Source organism: Engystomops pustulosus, chromosome 4 (genome assembly GCF_040894005.1).
Source record: "Engystomops pustulosus chromosome 4, aEngPut4.maternal, whole genome shotgun sequence".
NCBI classification, from domain to species: domain Eukaryota; kingdom Metazoa; phylum Chordata; class Amphibia; order Anura; family Leptodactylidae; genus Engystomops; species Engystomops pustulosus.
This window is the reverse complement of record NC_092414.1, coordinates 119,034,994-119,055,235: the sequence shown is the minus strand read 5'-3', so window position 1 is coordinate 119,055,235 and position 20,242 is coordinate 119,034,994. Positions and strand designations below refer to the sequence as shown.

At 42.7% G+C, this 20,242-nt stretch overlaps 1 protein-coding gene across 2 annotated transcripts in view; it reads right to left on the bottom strand.

Annotated features, from left to right (window-relative positions):
- SLC26A5 (solute carrier family 26 member 5) overlaps positions 1 to 20,242 on the bottom strand; it is a 57,301-nt gene that overhangs the window by 17,280 nt on the left and 19,779 nt on the right. For both annotated transcript variants that reach the window (XM_072147213.1, XM_072147212.1), the window contains exons 7-8: positions 8,353 to 8,505; positions 6,225 to 6,307 (exon numbers count right to left, since the gene is read on the bottom strand). In XM_072147213.1, the coding sequence (XP_072003314.1) occupies positions 6,225 to 6,307; positions 8,353 to 8,505 (236 nt within the window). The remainder of the gene's footprint in view (positions 1 to 6,224; positions 6,308 to 8,352; positions 8,506 to 20,242) is intronic.

Sequence of the window (20,242 nt, the reverse complement as noted above, 5' to 3'; positions counted from 1 at the left end):
AAACATTGGGGGACATTTATCAGAAGAGTCTGAGGTAAAACTGCTCTAGTTCCCCATGGAAACCAATCAGGGCTCAGCTTCAATTTTATAAACTGCAGTGGGAAAATGGTGAATTAGTACTCACCGGTAATTCGGTTTCCATCTAGTCCTCCATGACTGCCCACCTGGAGGATGTCCCTTGACCTCTTTAGGGATAGGAAGAAGAGCGGTTAAAAGGCACCCACCCGCATCCTCCCGCCAGTGGTCTACCAAAAACTACACCGGTGGAAGCTACAACAAGTTTTTATTTTGTATGTTATAACATACATTTAAGGCAACCAGAAACAGAAAAATAGGGAGGGAATATACAGGCCATCATGGAGGACTAAATGGAAACCGAATTACCAGCGAGTACTAATTCACCATTTCCATGACGTCCTCCCATGACGGCCCACCGGAAACTTTACAAAATAAGTAGAGTGCGTTAGGGTGACCGCTTGCAGAACCTTCCTTCCATAGGAGAGGTCCTGAGAACTTGGCAAGTCCAAACGATAATGTTTGATGAAAGTAGACGGTGAAGCCCAAGTGGCTGCCTTGCAGATTTGCTCCAAAGATGCGTCTCTTCTCTCGGCCCAGGAAGCCGACATGGCCCGAGTGGAGTGAGCCTTTAAATTGGTAGGAGCTTCTTTCCCCTGTTTAGAATAGCAGGTGATGATAGCTGCCTTAAGCCATCGTGCTATAGAAGTTTTTGAAGCCTTCTTGCCATTATTCCTTCCCTGGAATTGAACAAACAGGTTATGGTCCATGCGCCAAGGACTCGTGGCCTAAAGGTAGGCTAATACTGAGCATCTTGCGTCAAGAGAATGCCACGAGGATTCTCTGCTTGAGGAAGGGTTCTTGCAGAAGGATGGAAGGGTAATCTCCTGGTCTCTGTGGAACATGGATACCACTTTGGGGGTAAAGCTTGGAAGTAAGAATGATACCATCAGAGAGGATACGCATGTAGGGTTCTCTGATGGAGATAGCCTGAAGTTCCCACAGTCTCCTAGCCGTAGTAACTGCAATAAGGAGAGTGGTCTTCTGTGTTAAATTTTTAATGTTAGCGCAGTCCAAGGGTTCAAAACGGAGGCTTGGAAAGTGCATCTAAAACTAAGGATAGATCCCAGGTTGGAACCTTTTTAAGGATCTGGGGTCTGATCCTGGAGGTGGCTAAGATAAATCGCTTGACCCACCTGTGCTCTGCCAGGGGAAAATCGAAGAATGTGCTGAGAGCCAAAACTTGTACATTCAGGGTGTTAGTAGATAACCCTAGTTCCAAGCCCCCCTGTAGGAAGTCCAGGATCTGAAAAATATTGGGGTTAAGTTGAGAGGGAGGATTATCCACACAGAACATCACAAACCTCTTCCAAGTTTTATGATAAATGGCGAAAGTGACCTTCTTTCTACTTGTCTTGATTGTGGTTACTACTGCTTTGGAGAGACCCTGAGCTGTCAGGAAATTGGACTCAGGATCCAAGCTGCCATTTCAAACTTCTGGATGGAGAAGAGGACCCTGGTACAGAAGATCCCCCCAAAGAGGTAGCATCACAGGTTGTTGTAGGCACAAAGACTTCAACAGGGGGTAACAGCTTTTCTTTGGCCAATTCGGGCAGCTGAATATCACCCTTGCCTGTTCCATGAGGATCTTTCTGAGGACTCTTGCGACCAAGGGAATAGGAGGAAAAGCGTAGGAGAGAGGCTCGTTCCATGGATGACTGAAGGCATCTAGACGCTCTCTCGGCTCCCTTGCTTCTAGTGAATAATACTGAAGACACATTGAATTCTCCCTTGTAGCATAGAGGTCGATCTGAGGATTGCCCCCAAGACTGGTCAACTGAAGGAAGACCTCCTGGTTGATGCACCACTCGTTGGGAGAGACCACCGTCCTGCTGAGGAAATCCGCTTCCCTGTTTAGGATTCCTCTTAGGTGAGTTGCTGATAGGGAAAGGATGTATTTTTCTGCCCAGGCAAAAAGGATGCAAGATAGGGAGGAGAGGACTGGAGATTTTGTCCCTCCTTGTCTTCTCAGATACGACACTGCCGTAGTATTGTCTGACAATATGTGGACGTGACAATCTTTTAGGAGAATGGTATTTGTTCTCAGGGCTTCCCAGACTGCTCTCAGCTCCCGATAGTTGGAAGGTCTCTTTGATTGGGAAGGGGTCTATGATCCTTGGGCGTAGTGAGAAGGGAAGACTGCTCCCCAACCCACACTGCTTGCGTCGGTTGTGATAGTAAGACACGGAAGGCAGTGCCAAGGAACCCCTTTTTCCAGATTTTCCGTTTTTAACCACCATTGTAGGTCTCTCTTTATTGAGGACGGAATGGTGACTTTTTTCTCTAGACCCAAGGTACTTCGATTCCAAGATCTGAGGATCCAGTTTTGCAGGGTGTGAGAGTGGTTTTGGCTCCAAGCTACCGATGGAAGGTAGGCCGTAAGGAGGCCCAGGATCTTCATTGCCCCTCGGACCGAAATGGAAGTCCTTCTCCTGAAGGAATGAAAATGACGTCTTAAGTTCTCTACTTTTTCCTGGGGAAGGAAAGACATCTGGTAAGCATAATTCTACATTACTCCCAAAAATTTCTTGTGAGTGAAGGGTGATAAATCAGATTTCTGGGTGTTGATTAACCACCCCAGATCTGAGAGTTTCTTGATAGTAATGTCTCTTGTAACAATTAGATTCGATCTGTCTTTCCCTATAATAAGAAGGTCGTCTAGGTAAGGAATGACTGAGACATTCTGTAGCCTTAAGAAGGCTACAACCTCCACCATGATTTCTGTGAAAACTCTCGGAGCTGAGGAGATACCGAAAGGGAGTGCTTCAAACTGAAAATGGAGGATAGAACCCTCTGGAGAAAAGACAAAGAACCTGAGAAATTATTGAGAAGAGGAGTGAATTGGGATGTGATAGTAAGCATCCTTGAGATCTATCGTGCACATACAGTAATTGGTGTAAATGAGTTGAGTAGCGGATCTTACAGACTCCATGTGAAACTTCCTGTAGGTGATAAAGTTGTTTAGGTATTTTAAGTTTATGATCAGCCGGTTTGATCCGTTGGGTTTCTTGACCAGGAACAGCGGAGAATAAAATCCGGTCTTTTCTTGGTGTTGGGGAACCTGAATCACCACTCCAGAATGAACGAGGGAAGAGACTTCCTGCCAGATGAGAAAGTGAGTAGAAGAGGTAGAGTATGATAGGGGAAGGAATCTTGAAGGAGGGGGAGCACTGAATTCTATACTGTATCCAGATCTGATGATGTTCAGGACCCAATGGTTTGAGGTGATATGTTCCCATTGAGACATGAACCCTAGAAGACGCCCCCCCCCCCCCACTCTGGCATCACTGCTTCTTCCCCCCGGCGTTGTCAGACGAATTGGAAAAAAGAAATCCCCTTCCTCTACCTCCTTTGGGATAGGTCCAGCGTCCCTGTTTGCCTTTCCCACGAAAGGAATCTTTGGGGGTCTTGAAGGGACGAAAAGGAAGGTTCCTTAGAGGCTGTTCTGTTTTCAGGAAATCCTTTCTTCTTATCAGAGGCCTTTTCCAAAACAGCGTCCAGTTCTGGACCGAAAACGAAGTCCCCAGTGAAGGGAATGCTGCAAAGCTTAGATTTTGAGCGAATGTCCCTGCCCCACTGCTTCAGCCACAAGGCCCTTGTCGTATTAGTTAAGGCCCCCTATTTAGCTGCAAAATGAACACCTTCGGCAGAAGCATCAGCCAAGAACGCAGTGGCGGATCTCAGTAACGGGATGCTTTCCAGTAAAACCGCTCTGGGAGTACCTTCCCTGATGTGCGATTCGGGTTCATTCAGCCAGAAGAAGAGGGTCCTTGCTACCGAAGTAGCAGATAAATTAGACTTCAAGCTATAGGATCTCTGAGCTGCGCCAAGACTTCAAAGGGAATGTCCGTCTTTTTGACTACTTTGGTCACCTGAACATCCACTTTAGGAACCGTGTCCCAAACTTTAGAGACCTCCTGGTCGAAAACAAGACGTCTTTTAAAACTTTTAGAGATAATGACCTTCTTTTCTGGGTCCTTCCACTCTTCAGTAATTAGTCACAACAATGTGTCATTAACCGGGAAGACCCGCTGTTTTCTGGCCCTTAGGCCACCAAAAAGCTCGTCCTCCCTAGACATAGAGGGAACCTCTTCTTCAATCTTGAGGGTCTCACATATAGCCTTTAATAGATTATCCAGATCCTCAACCTGGAAGAGATAGTGGGAGTCAAGCTTTTGACTGAAATCCTGGGAATCCTTATCAACCATCTTCGATTTAAATTTGTCCATAAAAGATTTAAATTTGTCCATAAAGGACGTTTTTTCTTCACGCATAAACCCTTCTATACAGGGTCTGCATATGGGCTTCACGTATGAGATGGGCATGGGGTGAAGACACATGTTACACTTCTTAGCAGCGGTCTTGCTCTTCACAGAACGATCAGACTTGCTAGATTTTTCAGATCTTTCTGATCTATCCTTGCCTTTCCCCTTAGACCCTTGATCCTTATCCTAAGGGAGGAAGGCAAGGAAAATACTTACTTGGGGTTGTAATACACAATAGTAACATAGTTAGAACATGCCATACAGTACCACTTACATGACCAGGAGGGTGGAGTAGGCCCAAGTCTGCCTCATCAGCCATAACGATGTCTGGGACGGCAAAGGTACAAGCTGCACACCTATTAGACCTCAGATCAGCATGACCTGCCGCTGAGTAGTCGAATAAATACCTTATTCGGGGAGCCCATCCCCCTCGCAGGTGGCTGATGTAACTCACTAGGGCCTCCAGGAGTGCAAAGGACTCCTGGGAACGGAATCGGACGCGCGTCCTCGCATAGGCCACATCCGCGCGACGCCGGAAAGTAGGCAATCCGGATCCTCCAGGCCCAGGGAAGGAAGCGTCACCACCAGCTCCGAATGCGGACCCGACCCAGAGGAGAACTACAGCCTGCAATAGGCCGGCGTAACCCAGGTAAGTGAGACGTTCCCTCTTCCACCAACCACCTGGAGGAGAGAGAGAGAACCTCTCTTGACCTGACCCCTGTAGGGACAGGAAGAACACTGGCGGGAGGATGCAGGTGGGGGCCTTTAAACCTTCTTCTTCTTCTTCCTGTCCCTACAGAGGTCAAGGGGCATCCTCCAGGTGGGCCGTCATGGAAATAAAAGCTGAGCTCTTCTGATAAGTTTCCATAAAATAGGACTTCAATATCAGATTTAGTGGGTCCTTGGCCCAGCACCCTAACAAATAAGTAGTTCTCAGCAGTTAAATAATGGAACAGGAAACAGACAGCTCCATTCTCTGTGTAGTGGTTAGATTAGTATATTGCAGATCAGCTCCAAATAACTGAAATATACTGTAGCCTAGCTTTCAGGGACTCTGTTCATACACTACACTGAAATCAGAGCCGTCTGTTCCCTGCTCCATTTTCTGTTAATCAGCTGCTGGGTTGTGTGGCTGACTTGGCGCAAGGCTAACACCAATGTTATATTGAGGACCCTTGGGTTCCCCAGAACTCTGGGACATTATGAATTTAACACTACCAAATAGACTGTCCATGAGCTCAGTGATGCCCTCATACTGCTCTGTGTAGTAGCCACATATGTTTTCAGGTGTGCACAAAGCCAAACTACTGAGTCACATTATCTGTTGTGGGAATTAAATTCACCCAAACTCAAATCTGCCTGTAATTTAAATTTTTACTTTACTTTTTAGTATGATTTAGAATCCATCTCTCATAATTGGTAGATTATTTTGGAGTCCACTGACATTTGTCATTTTGTTGATTCATGATTTGAAACTTGACTATTTCCCTGTTCCCTATAAAGCAGTAGTGCAGGAAAGAACAGAGCAAATAATACTACATTTTTTGGTTAAATGAATGGAAAGACAGAAAAGCGTTCCTGTTAACATAACGAATTTTAAGGCCAAGTAGGTAATACATGTGTTCCAGTATATTATGAGGTTACTCTAACCAAACCTGGTAGTGTGATTACTGCACTAGAACTTACTACTTTAAGAAATTTTGCTCTATGTCACTGCTATGTGCAGGCATATTTTTATGGTTAAATCTGGGTTGACAATAGTTTTTATCTTACACTTACTGTAGTAACTATTTACTGTGAAATATGCTTCACTGGTTCAGGTGCCTCCCAAAAGACAAATACAAGATTTAATTTGCCACTTTATCAGTGCAAAATATATCTTACCCAGTTGGGATTTTGCCAACCACATTAACATCATAGGATTTTTCTAGACTGAGTCCAGCTGAAACTCCAGTTGAAATTATCACCTAAAAATATGAAGGTGAAATAATCAAAACATATATGTTACAAATGCATAGAGAATGCAAAGCATGAATTTCTTTAGTAAAAGGCAGTGCGAGACAAACAACTTAAAGAGAACCGGTCATCAGTAAAAATCCTTCATGTCCCAGTGTGATGGCATAAACCAGAAATTCAACTTTGAAGTGAGTTGTAAATTGATTGTATAAAATCAAGGATGCAGAGATCTTAACACTGAAGACCAAATGGGGAGCTCTGAACGCACCCGTCATCTGTGACGGACATCAGGCATCATCTGCATGAACTTCAGTGTTAAAATCTCTGCCTTATAGAACCAATTTACAACTCACTTCAAAGTTGATTTTACAGATGAAGCCACCACACTGAGTCACGCAAAAAACATGATCTTGAAGGTGTTAATCTGCCCGGCAACATAATGATGGTGGTTTATTAGGTCAACATCCTATTGTACCTCTAGGGGGCCACCTTTAGAAGAAAGAAGCCACACTAATAAAAATATATGGATAATGAAAAAAAAAAAAATGTACTTTTAGACAATTCATAAAAACATATAAAAAATCCAGGTAATGGTGAGAACAGAGGAATAGGTGGGCATCACCGGACACAGCAGGTGGAGAAACATATATGTACATATGAATGGGCAAGACTTAATTATAAGAGATGAAAAATGTGGACCAACAATAGGGCTGTGTATAATGCAGATATTGCACAGAGTAATAGAAGAACATGACAACTCGTCCTGAAGAGAAGTCTTACCCCAGGGGAGGTGCCATCCCGGACAGTGGAGCGTTACCTTGCTAACACCAGGGTAAGACTTCTCTTCAGGACGAGTTGTCATGTTCTTCTATTACTCTGTGCAATATCTGCATTATACACAGCCCTATTGTTGGTCCACATTTAAGTGTTCCATTTTTCATCTCTTATAATTAAGTCTTACCCATTCATATGTACATATATGTTTCTCCACCTGCTGTGTCCAGTGATGCCCCCCTATTCCTCAGTTTTCACCATTACCTGGATTTTTATATGTTTTTATGAATTGTCTAAATAAAGTAATTTTTTTTTTTTTTCATTATCCATATAATTTTTTTAGTCTGGCTTCTTTCTTCTAGGGGTGGCCCCCTAGAGGTAGAATAGGATGTTGGTATAGCTACTAGCCATTGTCTAGGGTGCAATTATAGGGGATCTTGACGCTTAGGCAAATGAAATGTGATGATCCCATTACACCTGTCTCAATTTTGTTTTCTAATGGTTTATTAGGTCATTTTCTACTGGCAGGTGCCCTTTAAGTTTCTTAGAAATCTAAACTTAAGGCAAATTTCTGGTTAGTTTTCTCCCCTATTCTTTCCTCCTCAATAGCTGTGATGAATCTCATTACACATCTTCTTAATCACCTTTACTTGATAAAATAAGCGGACTACCACTGGACTGCTTTGTTGTATTACTTATGCATCCTTGTGCCCTGCTAGGGCATCTTTTGGGCAGTCCCTTGCCCCTGTATTCTCGGTTTTCCATTCAATAAAACTCTTTTGACATTAAGTTTCTCAGAGTTCTGTCCTTTCAGGTAAATTCACATCTTTTAACTTGGGCTTCTTGCGCCACTTGGGTTAGGATGTGACTGTTGGTAAACCTGCTTTTTCCTTCTACACCTTATTTCGATGTGGGATGTCAATTATTGTTTACAGGGGTGATGTAGAGTAGTGATTGGCTCAATAGAAAGAAGATAATGGATGCACCAGAAAGCACAACCCACACTCTGAACAGAGCAGCTCATGTGCAAACAGAAAATATTTTTCTCGAAACGACAAATGAAACAGGACAGGTAAATCTGGAAAGCTTATAAAGTGCCTTGAGCCTGCCAGAACCAATTGCAGCTGGTGTCTGCTGTATAATACACCTGCCCTGCATACTCCTTATGACCAGTACTCTATTACTTTACCATAACAATTTTATAATAATAAGCTTTATTTAAATAGGAATTTATATTCCTTAGTGCTTTACATATACCATTTAAAAAGAGTACAATACTTACAACTATAATCTCCATGGGAATAGGAACTGGCAATTTCTTTTTAAATCGATCATTCACTTCCTTAGCCCCCAGCAGTAATACCATACATATGATCCCGATAATCAGCGTGGCAATATTGGTTTCTGTGATGTTAGACAGTACGGCTATTAAACTCTGAAACAAAAAAAGATATAGTGAAGGTTACTTTTTATAGCATCTGAAAAAAGAAAAGCAAAGTTTATTCCATATACCATGATAAACTGCTCTAAAGTTGAACATCAGGGGAAAAAAAGGAATGCCCAATTTATCAATATCAATTTGAATATAATAATAATAATCTTTATTTATAGAGCACCATCATATTCTGTAGCACATTACAAAACATGGGGTACATATACAAATAAAATAAAACAAAGTAAAAAAAAACAAACAGTCATATGAAACAATGGGAGTGAGGGCCCTGCTCGCAAGAGCTTACAGTCTATGAGGATGAAGGGTGGACATAAGAAGTATAAGAACTTGTATAATGGTCCAACCATTATTTATAAGGGAACAGAATGAAAATATATAAAAATGCTGCTGCATGAACTAGCCATCAGCCTGTATCTTATATAAAGAGCCCAAAGTCAGAACTGCAGAGAACGCTGGAGCATGGTATTTGGTGTCTACCAGATGATGGGAGGAGTAGATAGGATGGGTTAAAGGTGTATGCCCATGAAAGCAAATATTCATAGTTTATACGGTTGAAAAAAGACACTTGTCCATCAAGTTCAACCAAGGAAGGGTAGGGATTGGATGAGGAAGGGATTTAGGGGAAACAATTCTCTATAACATAACCATCAATGTTATTTAGGTGTAAAAAGGCATCTAGACCCTTCTTGAAGCTTTCCTCTGTCCCTGCTGTGACCAGCGCCTGAGGCAGGCTATTCCACAGATTGACCGTTCTCATAGTAAAAAAGCCCTGTCGCCTCCAGTGATTAAACCTTGATTTCTTCAAACGGAGACAGTGCCCCCTCGTCTTTTGATTTGATTTAATCTGGAACAACTTACCACCATATTTTTTGTATGGACCATTCATATATTTATATAAATTAATCATGTCCCCTCTTAGTCATCTCTTTTCCAGACTAAATAAATCTAGTTGTTTTAATCTTTCCTCATTACTAAGACCCTGCATACCCCATATCATTTTTGTGGCTCTACGTTGAACCCTCTCCAGCTCCAGGGCATCCTTTTTATGGACCGGTGCCCAGAACTGGACAGCATATTCCAGGTGAGGCCAAACCAATGCCTTGTACAGTGGTAATATTACATCCCTATCACGAGAGTCCATACCACTTTTGATACATGACAAGATCCTACTAGCTTTAGAGGCAGCTGATTGACATTGCATGCTGTTGTTCAATTTATGATCTACTAGTACCCCCAAGTCCTTCTCAACAAGGGACTCTCCCAGATTTACTCCCCCAAGGACATATTTTGCCTTTGGATTATTGGCCCCCAGGTGCATAACCTTACATTTATCCACATTAAACCTCATTTGCCAAGTGGATGACCAAACATTCAGTTTGTCCAAGTCACCCTGCAGCCTATGAACATCCTCCATAGACTGTATTACACTACACAGTTTGGTGTCATCTGCAAAAATAGACACACTGCTATTAATTCCTACCTCTATATCATTAATAAATATATTAAATAGTAGTGGGCCAAACACAGAACCCTGGGGTACACCACTCATAACTGGTGACCATTCCGAGTAGGAATCATTGACCACAACTCTCTGGATATGATCCTTCAGCCAGTTTTCAATCCAATTGCAAATGATTTCTGCCAAACCAATAGCCCTAATTTTACCCATCAGGCGTCTATGAGGGACATTGTCAAATGCCTTTGCAAAGTCCAAGAACACAATATCAACAGCTGCTCCTCCATCCAGGCACCTGCTCACCTCTTCATAGAAGCAGATAAGGTTAGTTTGACAACTTCTATTCTTAGTAAACTCATGCTGGCTGTCACTTATTATACTATTTGATGTCACATACTCCAGTATATAGTCTTTTACTAACCCTTCCAATACTTTCCCTACAATGGAAGTTAAGCTTAGAGGCCTGTAATTGTCTGGCAAAGTTCTAGAGCCCTTTTTATATATTGGCACCACATTTGCCTTGCACCAGTCACTTGGCACCAAACCAGACATTACGGAATCCCTGAAGATTTTAGACAGTGGTACAGCAATAACAGAGCTGAGTTCTTTAAGAACTCTGGGGTGTAACCCATCTGGTCCAGGAGCCTTGTACACATTGATTTTATTGAGCTTAGATTGGATAAGGTCTACATTTAGCCAGTCTAGTATATTACAGGGTGCATGACCCGCACTGGCACCACCCAAGTCAGAAGTTCTCTCTTCTATTGTATAAACGGAGATAAAAAATCTATTAAGTATCTCCACCTTCTCTTGGTCTCCAGTCACTGATGCCCCATTTTCAGAATAAAGGGGTCCAACCTGTTCTGACCCTTTTTTTTTTTAATTGATATACCTAAAAAATTTCTTGGGATTTGCTTTGCTATCTTTAGCCACCTGTCTTTCATTTTGTATTTTGGCGGATTTGATTTCCTTTTTACAGATTTTGGTAAGTTTTTTGTAAGTATTGAAAGCCTCAGGTGACCCATCAGATTTATATTTTTTAAATGCCCTCTTTTTCTCATTAATTGCCCTTTTAACTGTAGCTGTAAGCCACGCGGGGTGTAATCTAGCCGTCTATACTTGTTACCTATTGGAATAAATTTAGAAGTAAAAAAACCCAGGATAGATTTGAATTTCTCCCATTTAACATTAGTATCATCATGTGACAGTATCTGATCCCAGTCTATATCCATTAGTGCAGCCCTGAATTTCTGGAAATTAGCCCTCTTAAAATTCAAAGTTTTCGATTTTCCCACCGATTTCTGCTTTTTAAAGTTTAAGAGGAAAATAATTATATTATGATCGCTGTTCCCAAGGGGTTCCCAGACACTGACATTTTGGACAATGTCCTCATTGTTAGAAATCACAAGGTCCAACAATGCGTCACCTCTTGTGGGATCTTCTACAAGCTGCACCATAAAATTATCCTGAAGAATGTTCATAAAATGTCTCCCCTTCACAGATGAAGATGAGCCCGGACCCCAATTTATATTTGGAAAGTTAAAGTCTCCCATTATCACTACTATCCCCTCCTGTGCAGCCCACTCTGTTTATATAGGTGACCCTCTATTTCCTCACAGATGTTAGGGGGTCTATAAATTACACCAAAAATTATTTTTTCAAAGCTCTCTTGGCTTTGAATTTCAACCCACAAAGTTTCAGCCTCCTCACACTCTTCTGAGACCACTGACTCATTCACAATTGCTTTTAAGTCTCTTCTGACATACAGACATACACCACCTCCCCTCCTATTTGCCCTGTCTTTCCGAAAGAGTGTAAAACCTTGAATATTAACACCCCAATCATGTGATGCATCAAGCCATGTCTCTGCTACACCAACAACATCTAACTGTTCCTCTAATATCAGAGCCTCAAGCTCGCCCATTTTGCCTGTGATACTTCTGGCATTTGTGAACATACAATTTAATTTTCCACAGTTATTTATCTGATTTAAAGTATTTTACTGGCACATATATCCTCACCACTGTTCTGCAACTTGTGGATCTCCTTATCTACTACCTTAGGCCCCCATACACCGCCCACCAACTTAGGCTGTCCCCTCTCTGACCTGTCTACCCCTTTAGTGTCTTCCTTTTCCTCCTCCCCCGATCCTAGTTTAAATACTCCGCCACCCCTGCTAGGATCTTCTCCCCCAGCACAGCAGCCCCCCTTCCACTTAGGTGCAAGTTATCTGCGGAAAACAGCTTGCACCCCAGTGAAAAGTCAGCCCAATGCTCTAGAAAACCAAATCCCTCTGCTCTACACCAGGATTTGAGCCATGCATTTAACTCCCTGAGCTCCCGCTGTCTGCTCTGTGTAGTGCATGGCACAGGTAGAATTCCGGAGAATACTACCTTGGAGGTCCTTTCCTTAACCTTTGAACCTAGTTCTTTAAAATTATTCTTCAGGCTCCTCCAGGGCCGCCGATAGGGCAGTACAACTGGTACTGCCCTATGGGGCCCGGACTCTAAGACACTAGGGGGGGGGGGGCCCGGCCGGTGGGGTAATATGCGGTAATAGTACGTCAAACTTCTGGCCCCGGCTCCTGAATGGAGCCGGGGCCAGAAGCTGCGGGTGTCGGCTATATATTATAGCCGACACCCTCCTCTAACACCCGCGATCGGAGATTTCTCCGATCGCGGGTGTTAACCCCTAACACGCCGCGGTCGCGCTGACCGCGGCGTGCTAGGGGCATTTAACAGGATTCGGACCCCCCGCGGCGCTTACCGGGGGGGTCCCGCTGCTCTGATCGCAGCCCCGGGACTGCCGGTGCCCGGGGCTGCGCGATCTTCTTCCGGGTGCCGGGTCCCTGCCTCCTGGCAGGACCCGGCTGTGACACACTGAGCATGCGCAGCATGCTCAGTGTTTCACATAATACAGTGTAATACATCTGTATTACACTGTATTAGGTGAAGAATAGCTTGAACAAGTGATCAGTGGATCACTTGTTCAAGCTAACCTGTAAAAGTAAAGAAAAAAAAGTTAAAAACACTGAATAAACACAATTTTTAATAAAAATAATTAATTAAATAGAGTTAAAGTCCCCTAAACACAAACATTCCCTATACACATCTAATAAAGTAAAAATACCTGAAAATCACCAAAACCCCCCACATATTTGGTATCACCGCGTCCGTAACAATCTGTACAATAAGTCAGAAACATTATTGGACCCGTACGGTGAACGCCGTAAAAACAAAACCCGAAAAACTCGCCAAAAATATAAATTTTCATAAAATCCCTTTACAAAAATGTTCTAAAAAGTGATCAAAAAAAGTTATGTGCCCCAAAATGGTACCAATTGAAAGAACAACTCAACACGTAAAAAATAAGCCCTAAACTAGCTCTGTCAACCAAAAAATATTAAGGTTAAGTTCCCGAAAAGATGGCGATGCAGAAACAAATAAGATTTCCTCTGTATTAGTTTTTCTCCAGTAAAATTGTAAAAATAAATGAAAAACTATATAAATGAGGTATCACCGTAATCGTAGTGATCTATAGAATGAAAATATTATAGTATTTTTAGTGTATGGTGTACGACCCCCAAAATATACAAAAAAAAGAAACCCCAAATTGACAATTTTCTTTTCCTCCATACATTAAAGAGTTAATAAAATCTCATCGAAAAGCTATAGACCCACTTAAATGAAGTATTTGTAAAGTGCATCTCATGTCGCAAAAAATAAGCCCTTAAATGTCCAAATTGCCAAAAAAATAAAGATTGTATAGCCAATAAAAAGTGACAATGCATAACCTGCTCTGAATGGCGCAGCTCCCCCTCAATGCCCTGGCGTGTGCCCATACAGCAGGTTACCACCACATATGGGGTATTGTTATACGCGGGAGAGATGGGGGATCAAATTTTGAGGAGCGTTTTGGAATTTTATCCACTGAGAATTTGTACATTTTATGAAAAACACATTAATTTAGCCAAATAAAATGTAATTTCGAAATTGCATCCGATTTTGTTTTAACCCCTGTAAACCAATTAAAGGGTTAACAAACTTCATAAAAGTTGTTTTACGTACGTTGAGGGGTGTAGTTTCTATAATGGAGTAATTTATGGGGTTTTACTTTATTTAGGCCTCTCAAAGTGACTTGAAACCTGAGCAGGTCCCTCAATAGCAGGATTTAGCTTTTTTTATGAAAATGTGAAAAATTGCACGTGACGTTCAATAGTATGACTCCTATTGGCAATCTACCAGAAGAGTGTGCCTTGTCGTAGCAACAGGCCTCAAACCCTGTTTGTGAAAGGTCACTGCGGGGGGCAGGAGGCTTGTTCGGTTTTGGGGTGTGTTGGGGCCCAGACACTTTTGCTGTATGGGGCCCCGAATTTCCTGATGGCTGCCCTGGGCTCCTCCACCTACCATCTATTCTGTCATTGGTACCAACATGGACCACGACAGCTGGGTCATCTCCAGCCCCTCCCAGTAATTTATCCACCCTTTCCACCGCATGCCGAACCCTGGCACCAGGGAGACAGCAAACCATTCGGTTGAGGCGGTCTTGGCGACAAATTATTCTATCCGTCTTCCTGATTATAGAGTCCCCTACAACCACTAGCTGCCTTGGCTTACCTGCACTCCCATCCACCTTACTACTAGCTGGTCTGCTCCCCCGGCTGTGAGGGAGAGCAGGATCCACTAGGGCTGCCATTTCTGACACGGATGTCCTTACATCATTGCACAATTTTGCTTGGAGTCAGAGTTGGCCTTCCTTTTCTTTGACCCCTTCCTACCCCCTCTAGTTACAGTAACCCAGCTACCCACCTGGCCCTGCTGGCTTTCTTCTCCACCCTCCACTTCTACCCCGCTTATTGCTTGCTCAGTGAGAAGCATACTCCTCTCAAGATTGTCAATTGCTCGCAGCCGTGCAATATCTTCCTCCAGATCTCTAACACGAGCTTCCAGTAGAAAAATATGGGCACATCTGTCACAGCGGTATTCACCCTGGAACTCTTGCTCCAGCAGTGTATACATGCGGCAGAGTGTGCACTGGAGCATACCACCAATCTTGCTAGCCATATCCTAGTAACAAAACTGTGATGAGTATATAAATCAAGAGATATAAAATGTGGATTACTTACAGTTCTGTGGACTTCTCTTTTTCAAACTCCGCTTTTTTCAACTCCACTTAAAGAGAACCCGTCATGCAAAATAACGCCCCTAATCTAAATAGATTTTCATAAACTGCCATTAGAAAGCATTAGCTCTATCCCTTCATTGTCCCTCTACATGCCTGTAAACCGAAGTAATGAGGTTCTAAAGCTGTATGCAAATGACCTGTGAAATGTCCAATGAAGCATTAGCATATTCAAGCTGTCCAGCTTATTCATGAGTGGGAGGTACAGCCACAACCCCAGTGCTTGACTGACAGCTGCTCCATGTAATGGCTGCTGCATGTGCTTGCTGGTGGCCACGCCTCCTGCAGCCTGTGTGTGTATGTGTATGTGAAAGATGCAACAGCTCCAGGATGCAGCAATGTTATAGCAGAACATGTCAGGTACTTGTGTAGCTGATGTCTGTGTCTCTGTGTATTAGGAGGGCGCATGTCAGCAGATGCAGCACACACACTAGCAATGCTTTACTATACATTACACACAGACATGAGCAGGGGGAGGAAAGGGGAGGGGTAACAGCGGTGACATCACTGCCTCTGACCATGTGACCAGCCTCATTTACATAATAAAGAATAGATGATTTTATAATGATTAATGTATGAAATAACTAGATAAAGGCTGAGATGGATCCTTGTGAGCTGCTCCAACAGGTAGTAGTGACAGGACTAGTGACAGAGACCTGATGACAGGTGCCCTTTAAGCTCACTAGCCACTTAGAATCACAAGCCAAAACTGAGCGAGCTCAAAAGTGAGTTGCTAGACCTTAATTTAACAGGTGTGAACACTAATTCCTCCTCCCAATCAGCAGACCAGGCAAAGAAAAGAAAAATATATATATTTAAAATTGTGACACTAAGAAAAGTGCTATCACCTATATACTCAGTCCACAATCACCCAAACAACAGATTCACTCTTAACACACACAAAACTCTGCTTTTTTCAACACCACTTAAGCTCTCTAGCTACTTAGAATAACAAGCCAAAACTGAGCGAGCATATTTCAATCCCCTAGTTTACAGGGGTAAAGGGCAGAATTATAGGTTCTAAGCATAAATTTGAAGCAAAGGAGGTCTGTTGATGAGCACATTCTTCTCCACAAACGCACTCCTGAAGCACTAGCAAAAGAAAAAAAGTTTAGGATCCAGCCAATCATTCTCTCATCCAATTTATCCACTAGCAGCTCCGGTACAATACATTTAAAGGTGCTGCTGAAATCAAAGAATCGTACAGCATTGCCCAAAGAATCTAAGTGGGAGTACACCCTTTCTAATAAATATATCAATTCGTCAGCAGTCCCTAAGCCCGGTAAGCAAAGTGGAGTCAAGATGCAGGGACACGATTTCACTCAGTCTATTTAATACCAAGCATTCAAAGACTTTCATAATAAGTGCCGTTAGGGTAATTGCTATATAATCATTTAAATCCAACCTTACTCAGTAGCACTTTAGTAGTTGTCTTTCTTAGTTTTGCTATATATGTATTGTCTAGCCTGATGTTAAAAATCTTAGTAAACCCCAGCTCAATTCGTTCCCTCAGGATCAGAGGACTCTTACAGTGATATAATCCGAACCAGATTCCAAGTTAGATTTTTTTTTAAGCTGTTTTAGCAACTCCCTAATTTCAATGTGACTAATATGATAGTTTACTTTATCATCGACCAATGGATTACCCCAGCCAGCAGCCGATGTAGCCTGCACTAGCTCCCTCTGTAAAATAACTAGCCACCCTCTGCCTCCGATGTAAACCTATTGAAAAAGCGATTTAGTTTTTCTGCCAACTCCCTACAGCCGTCTGATTGCCCCACCTTAGATGGTAACCCCGTTATCATTTTTAAACCTTTCCATTCTTCTCTGGGGTCACTGTGATAATTTACTCTCCAATTTATCACTGTATGGTTTCTTACATTCTTTAATTTTTTGTTTAACTTTACACACAATCTTAAAATCTGCCCCATCCTTATTAAGAAATGTTCTGAATTCAGAATGATATGTTATTTAGGTATGGTTTTACAGTTTTCTCAGGGACTATATTTTTTACACAAAAATTGATATAGTCCGAAATGGTACACGCACAGCCATCCATATACATCACAAAGTCACTCAGGAATATGCCCCAGTTTGGGGTTTCAAAACAAACCCTTAATTCCTTCAGACCACTGAGAGATAGTTCTTGTAGTGACTGGGCGCCTTAGCCTTACTGGGCAGTACAACTGTCAGAGGAATATTAACCCTTAAACGACCCATCACGGGTCGGCTGCAGGTGCATGGAGAGGGCATGCGGGCCGACCCCTCTCAAAAGCCGGTAAGTCTTTGCTGCCTGTCGCAGCAAAGACTTACCGGTAACACCCGTTCGCGGGTGGGAACCGCAGCTTTGTTGGCAGCTTCAAAAAGGTGTCGGCGCCACCCACAGCATAATAAAGTTATTGGCGCCAGAAGATGGCAAAAATCTAAAAAAAAATTTTGTACCAGAGGTTTTAATTTCTTTAAATATATGAAAACATTATAAAACCTATACAAATTTGTTATCCCCATGATCGCACCGACCCAAAGAATAAAGTAGACATGTCATTTGTGGCGCACAGTGAAAACCGTAAAATCCAAGCCCACAAGAAAATGGCAAAAATGCAGGTTTACAACAATTTCACTGCATTTGGATTTTTTTTCCCCGCTTCCCAGTACACGGTATGGAATAATAAATACAGTCACTATGAAGTGCAATTTATTATGCAGAAAACAAGCACACCGCTCTTTACGTTTAAAAGAAAAAAAAGTTACAGATTTTTGATTGTGGGGAGTGAAAAATGGAAATGAAAAAACAAAAAAGGGCCAGGACCTTAAAAGGTTAAATTATGATCCGAACTGCCTAAGCGAACTAGCATAACTGGTCTATAGGCAATCTTAGCATTTACAAACAAGAGATCAAACATTGTTTAACCTCTTGAGGGTGCCGTTATATAGTGCACAAACTTCGAGAGAACAGCATTTTTCCAGTTGAAATCTCCTGTTATAAAATGAAAATAACTTCTTAGTACCTACTGTGTAAGACACCCACCTCTGTTAATAACAAATCACAAGCTACTGCTCCATTTCCAGATGGCGGTATGTATTCTAATATCACAATCACCACCCGAAATTCTCTAGGCAGATAACTAGCTCTTAACACTAAAGCTATTACCTCTATGTCTGGGGAATGCATTTAGCTGCGTACTGTGATATGATTGACACAGCACAAGTTCTTATTAATATACACACCATTAAGTTATATGTATGGTAGATATACACTCACCGGCCACTTTAAGAGGTACACCCGTCCAACTGCTCGTTAACACTTAATTTCTAATCAGCCAATCACATGGCGGCAACTCAGTGCATTTAGGCATGTAGACATGGTCAAGACAATCTCCTGCAGTTCAAACCGAGCATCAGTATGGGGAAGAAAGGTGATTTGAGTGCCTTTGAACGTGGCATGGTTGTTGGTGCCAGAAGGGCTGGTCTGAGTATTTCAGAAACTGCTGATCTACTGGGATTTTCACGCACAACCATCTACAGAGAATGGTCCGAAAAAGAAAAAACATCCAGTGAGCGGCAGTTCTGTGGGCGGAAATGCCTTGTTGATGCCAGAGGTCAGAGGAGAATGGGCAGACTGGTTCGAGCTGATAGAAAGGCAACAGTGACTCAAATCGCCACCCGTTACAACCAAGGTAGGCAGAAGAGCATCTCTGAACACACAGTACGTCGAACTTTGAGGCAGATGGGCTACAGCAGCAGAAGACCACACCGGGTGCCACTCCTTTCAGCTAAGAACAGGAAACTGAGGCTACAATTTGCACAAGCTCATCGAAATTGGACAGTAGAAGATTGCAAAAACGTTGCCTGGTCTGACGAGTCTCGATTTCTGCTGCGACATTCAGATGGTAGGGTCAGAATTTGGCGTCAACAACATGAAAGCATGGATCCATCCTGCCTTGTATCAACGGTTCAGGCTGGTGGTGGTGGCGTCATGGTGTGGGGAATATTTTCTTGGCACTCTTTGGGCCCCTTGGTACCAATTGAGCATCGTTGCAACGCCACAGCCTACCTGAGTATTGTTGCTGACCATGTCCATCCCTTTATGACCACAATGTACCCAACATCTGAAGGCTACTTTCAGCAGGATAATGCGCCATGTCATAAAGCTGGAATCATCTCAGACTGGTTTTTTTGAACATGACAATGAGTTCACTGTACTCAAATGGCCTCCACAGTCACCAGATCTCAATCCAATAGAGCATCTTTGGGATGTGGTGGAACGGGAGATTCGCATCATGGATGTGCAGCCGACAAATCTGCGGCAACTGTGTGATGCCATCATGTCAATATGGACCAAAATCTCTGAGGAATGCTTCCAGCACCTTGTTGAATCTATGCCACGAAGAATTGAGGCAGTTCTGAAGGCAAAAGGGGGTCCAACCCGTTACTAGCATGGTGTACCTAATAAAGTGGCCGGTGAGTGTATACAGAGATCTATCTATATCCATCCATATCTCTCTCTCTATCTATCCCAACATGTGTCCTGTAAGCTACGTTTCGACTCCCCAGGTGTGAGGAGCTGAACTGTAGCTTACAGGACACATGTTGGAATAAACGAGCATGTTTTTATTCATATTGAAATCTTATAGTGCTGCTTTTTTTTGTATTTTACACGTGGAGTGGCTTTGGTCCAAGTCCTGGGAAGTGCACCTGAGTCGAAACCCTTTAGAGTGAGTGCTGCCACAATCTATCTATCTATCTATCTATTATACACATATACACACACACCACATCAATGATACAACACTGTCAGGTATATTCAGACAACACTGCAGCTTCTGTACAGTCTTCACACACATGCCGGGTTAACATTGGTCTAGTTCATAATTGACCTGATTTTCATGAAGAAAACCCATGTTTTTGTTTTGCACAGCTAATCCAAGGATCGGCAAAACAGTTACTAGTAATAATGGATGTTAGCACACACTGGGCTGTTCACACTAAGATGTACTGAGGGATTTGCCGTGATATAGGCATTTACAGTGGAGCCCATGAACACGGACAAGTCAGATGACAGGATTAATGGGCATATTCTGT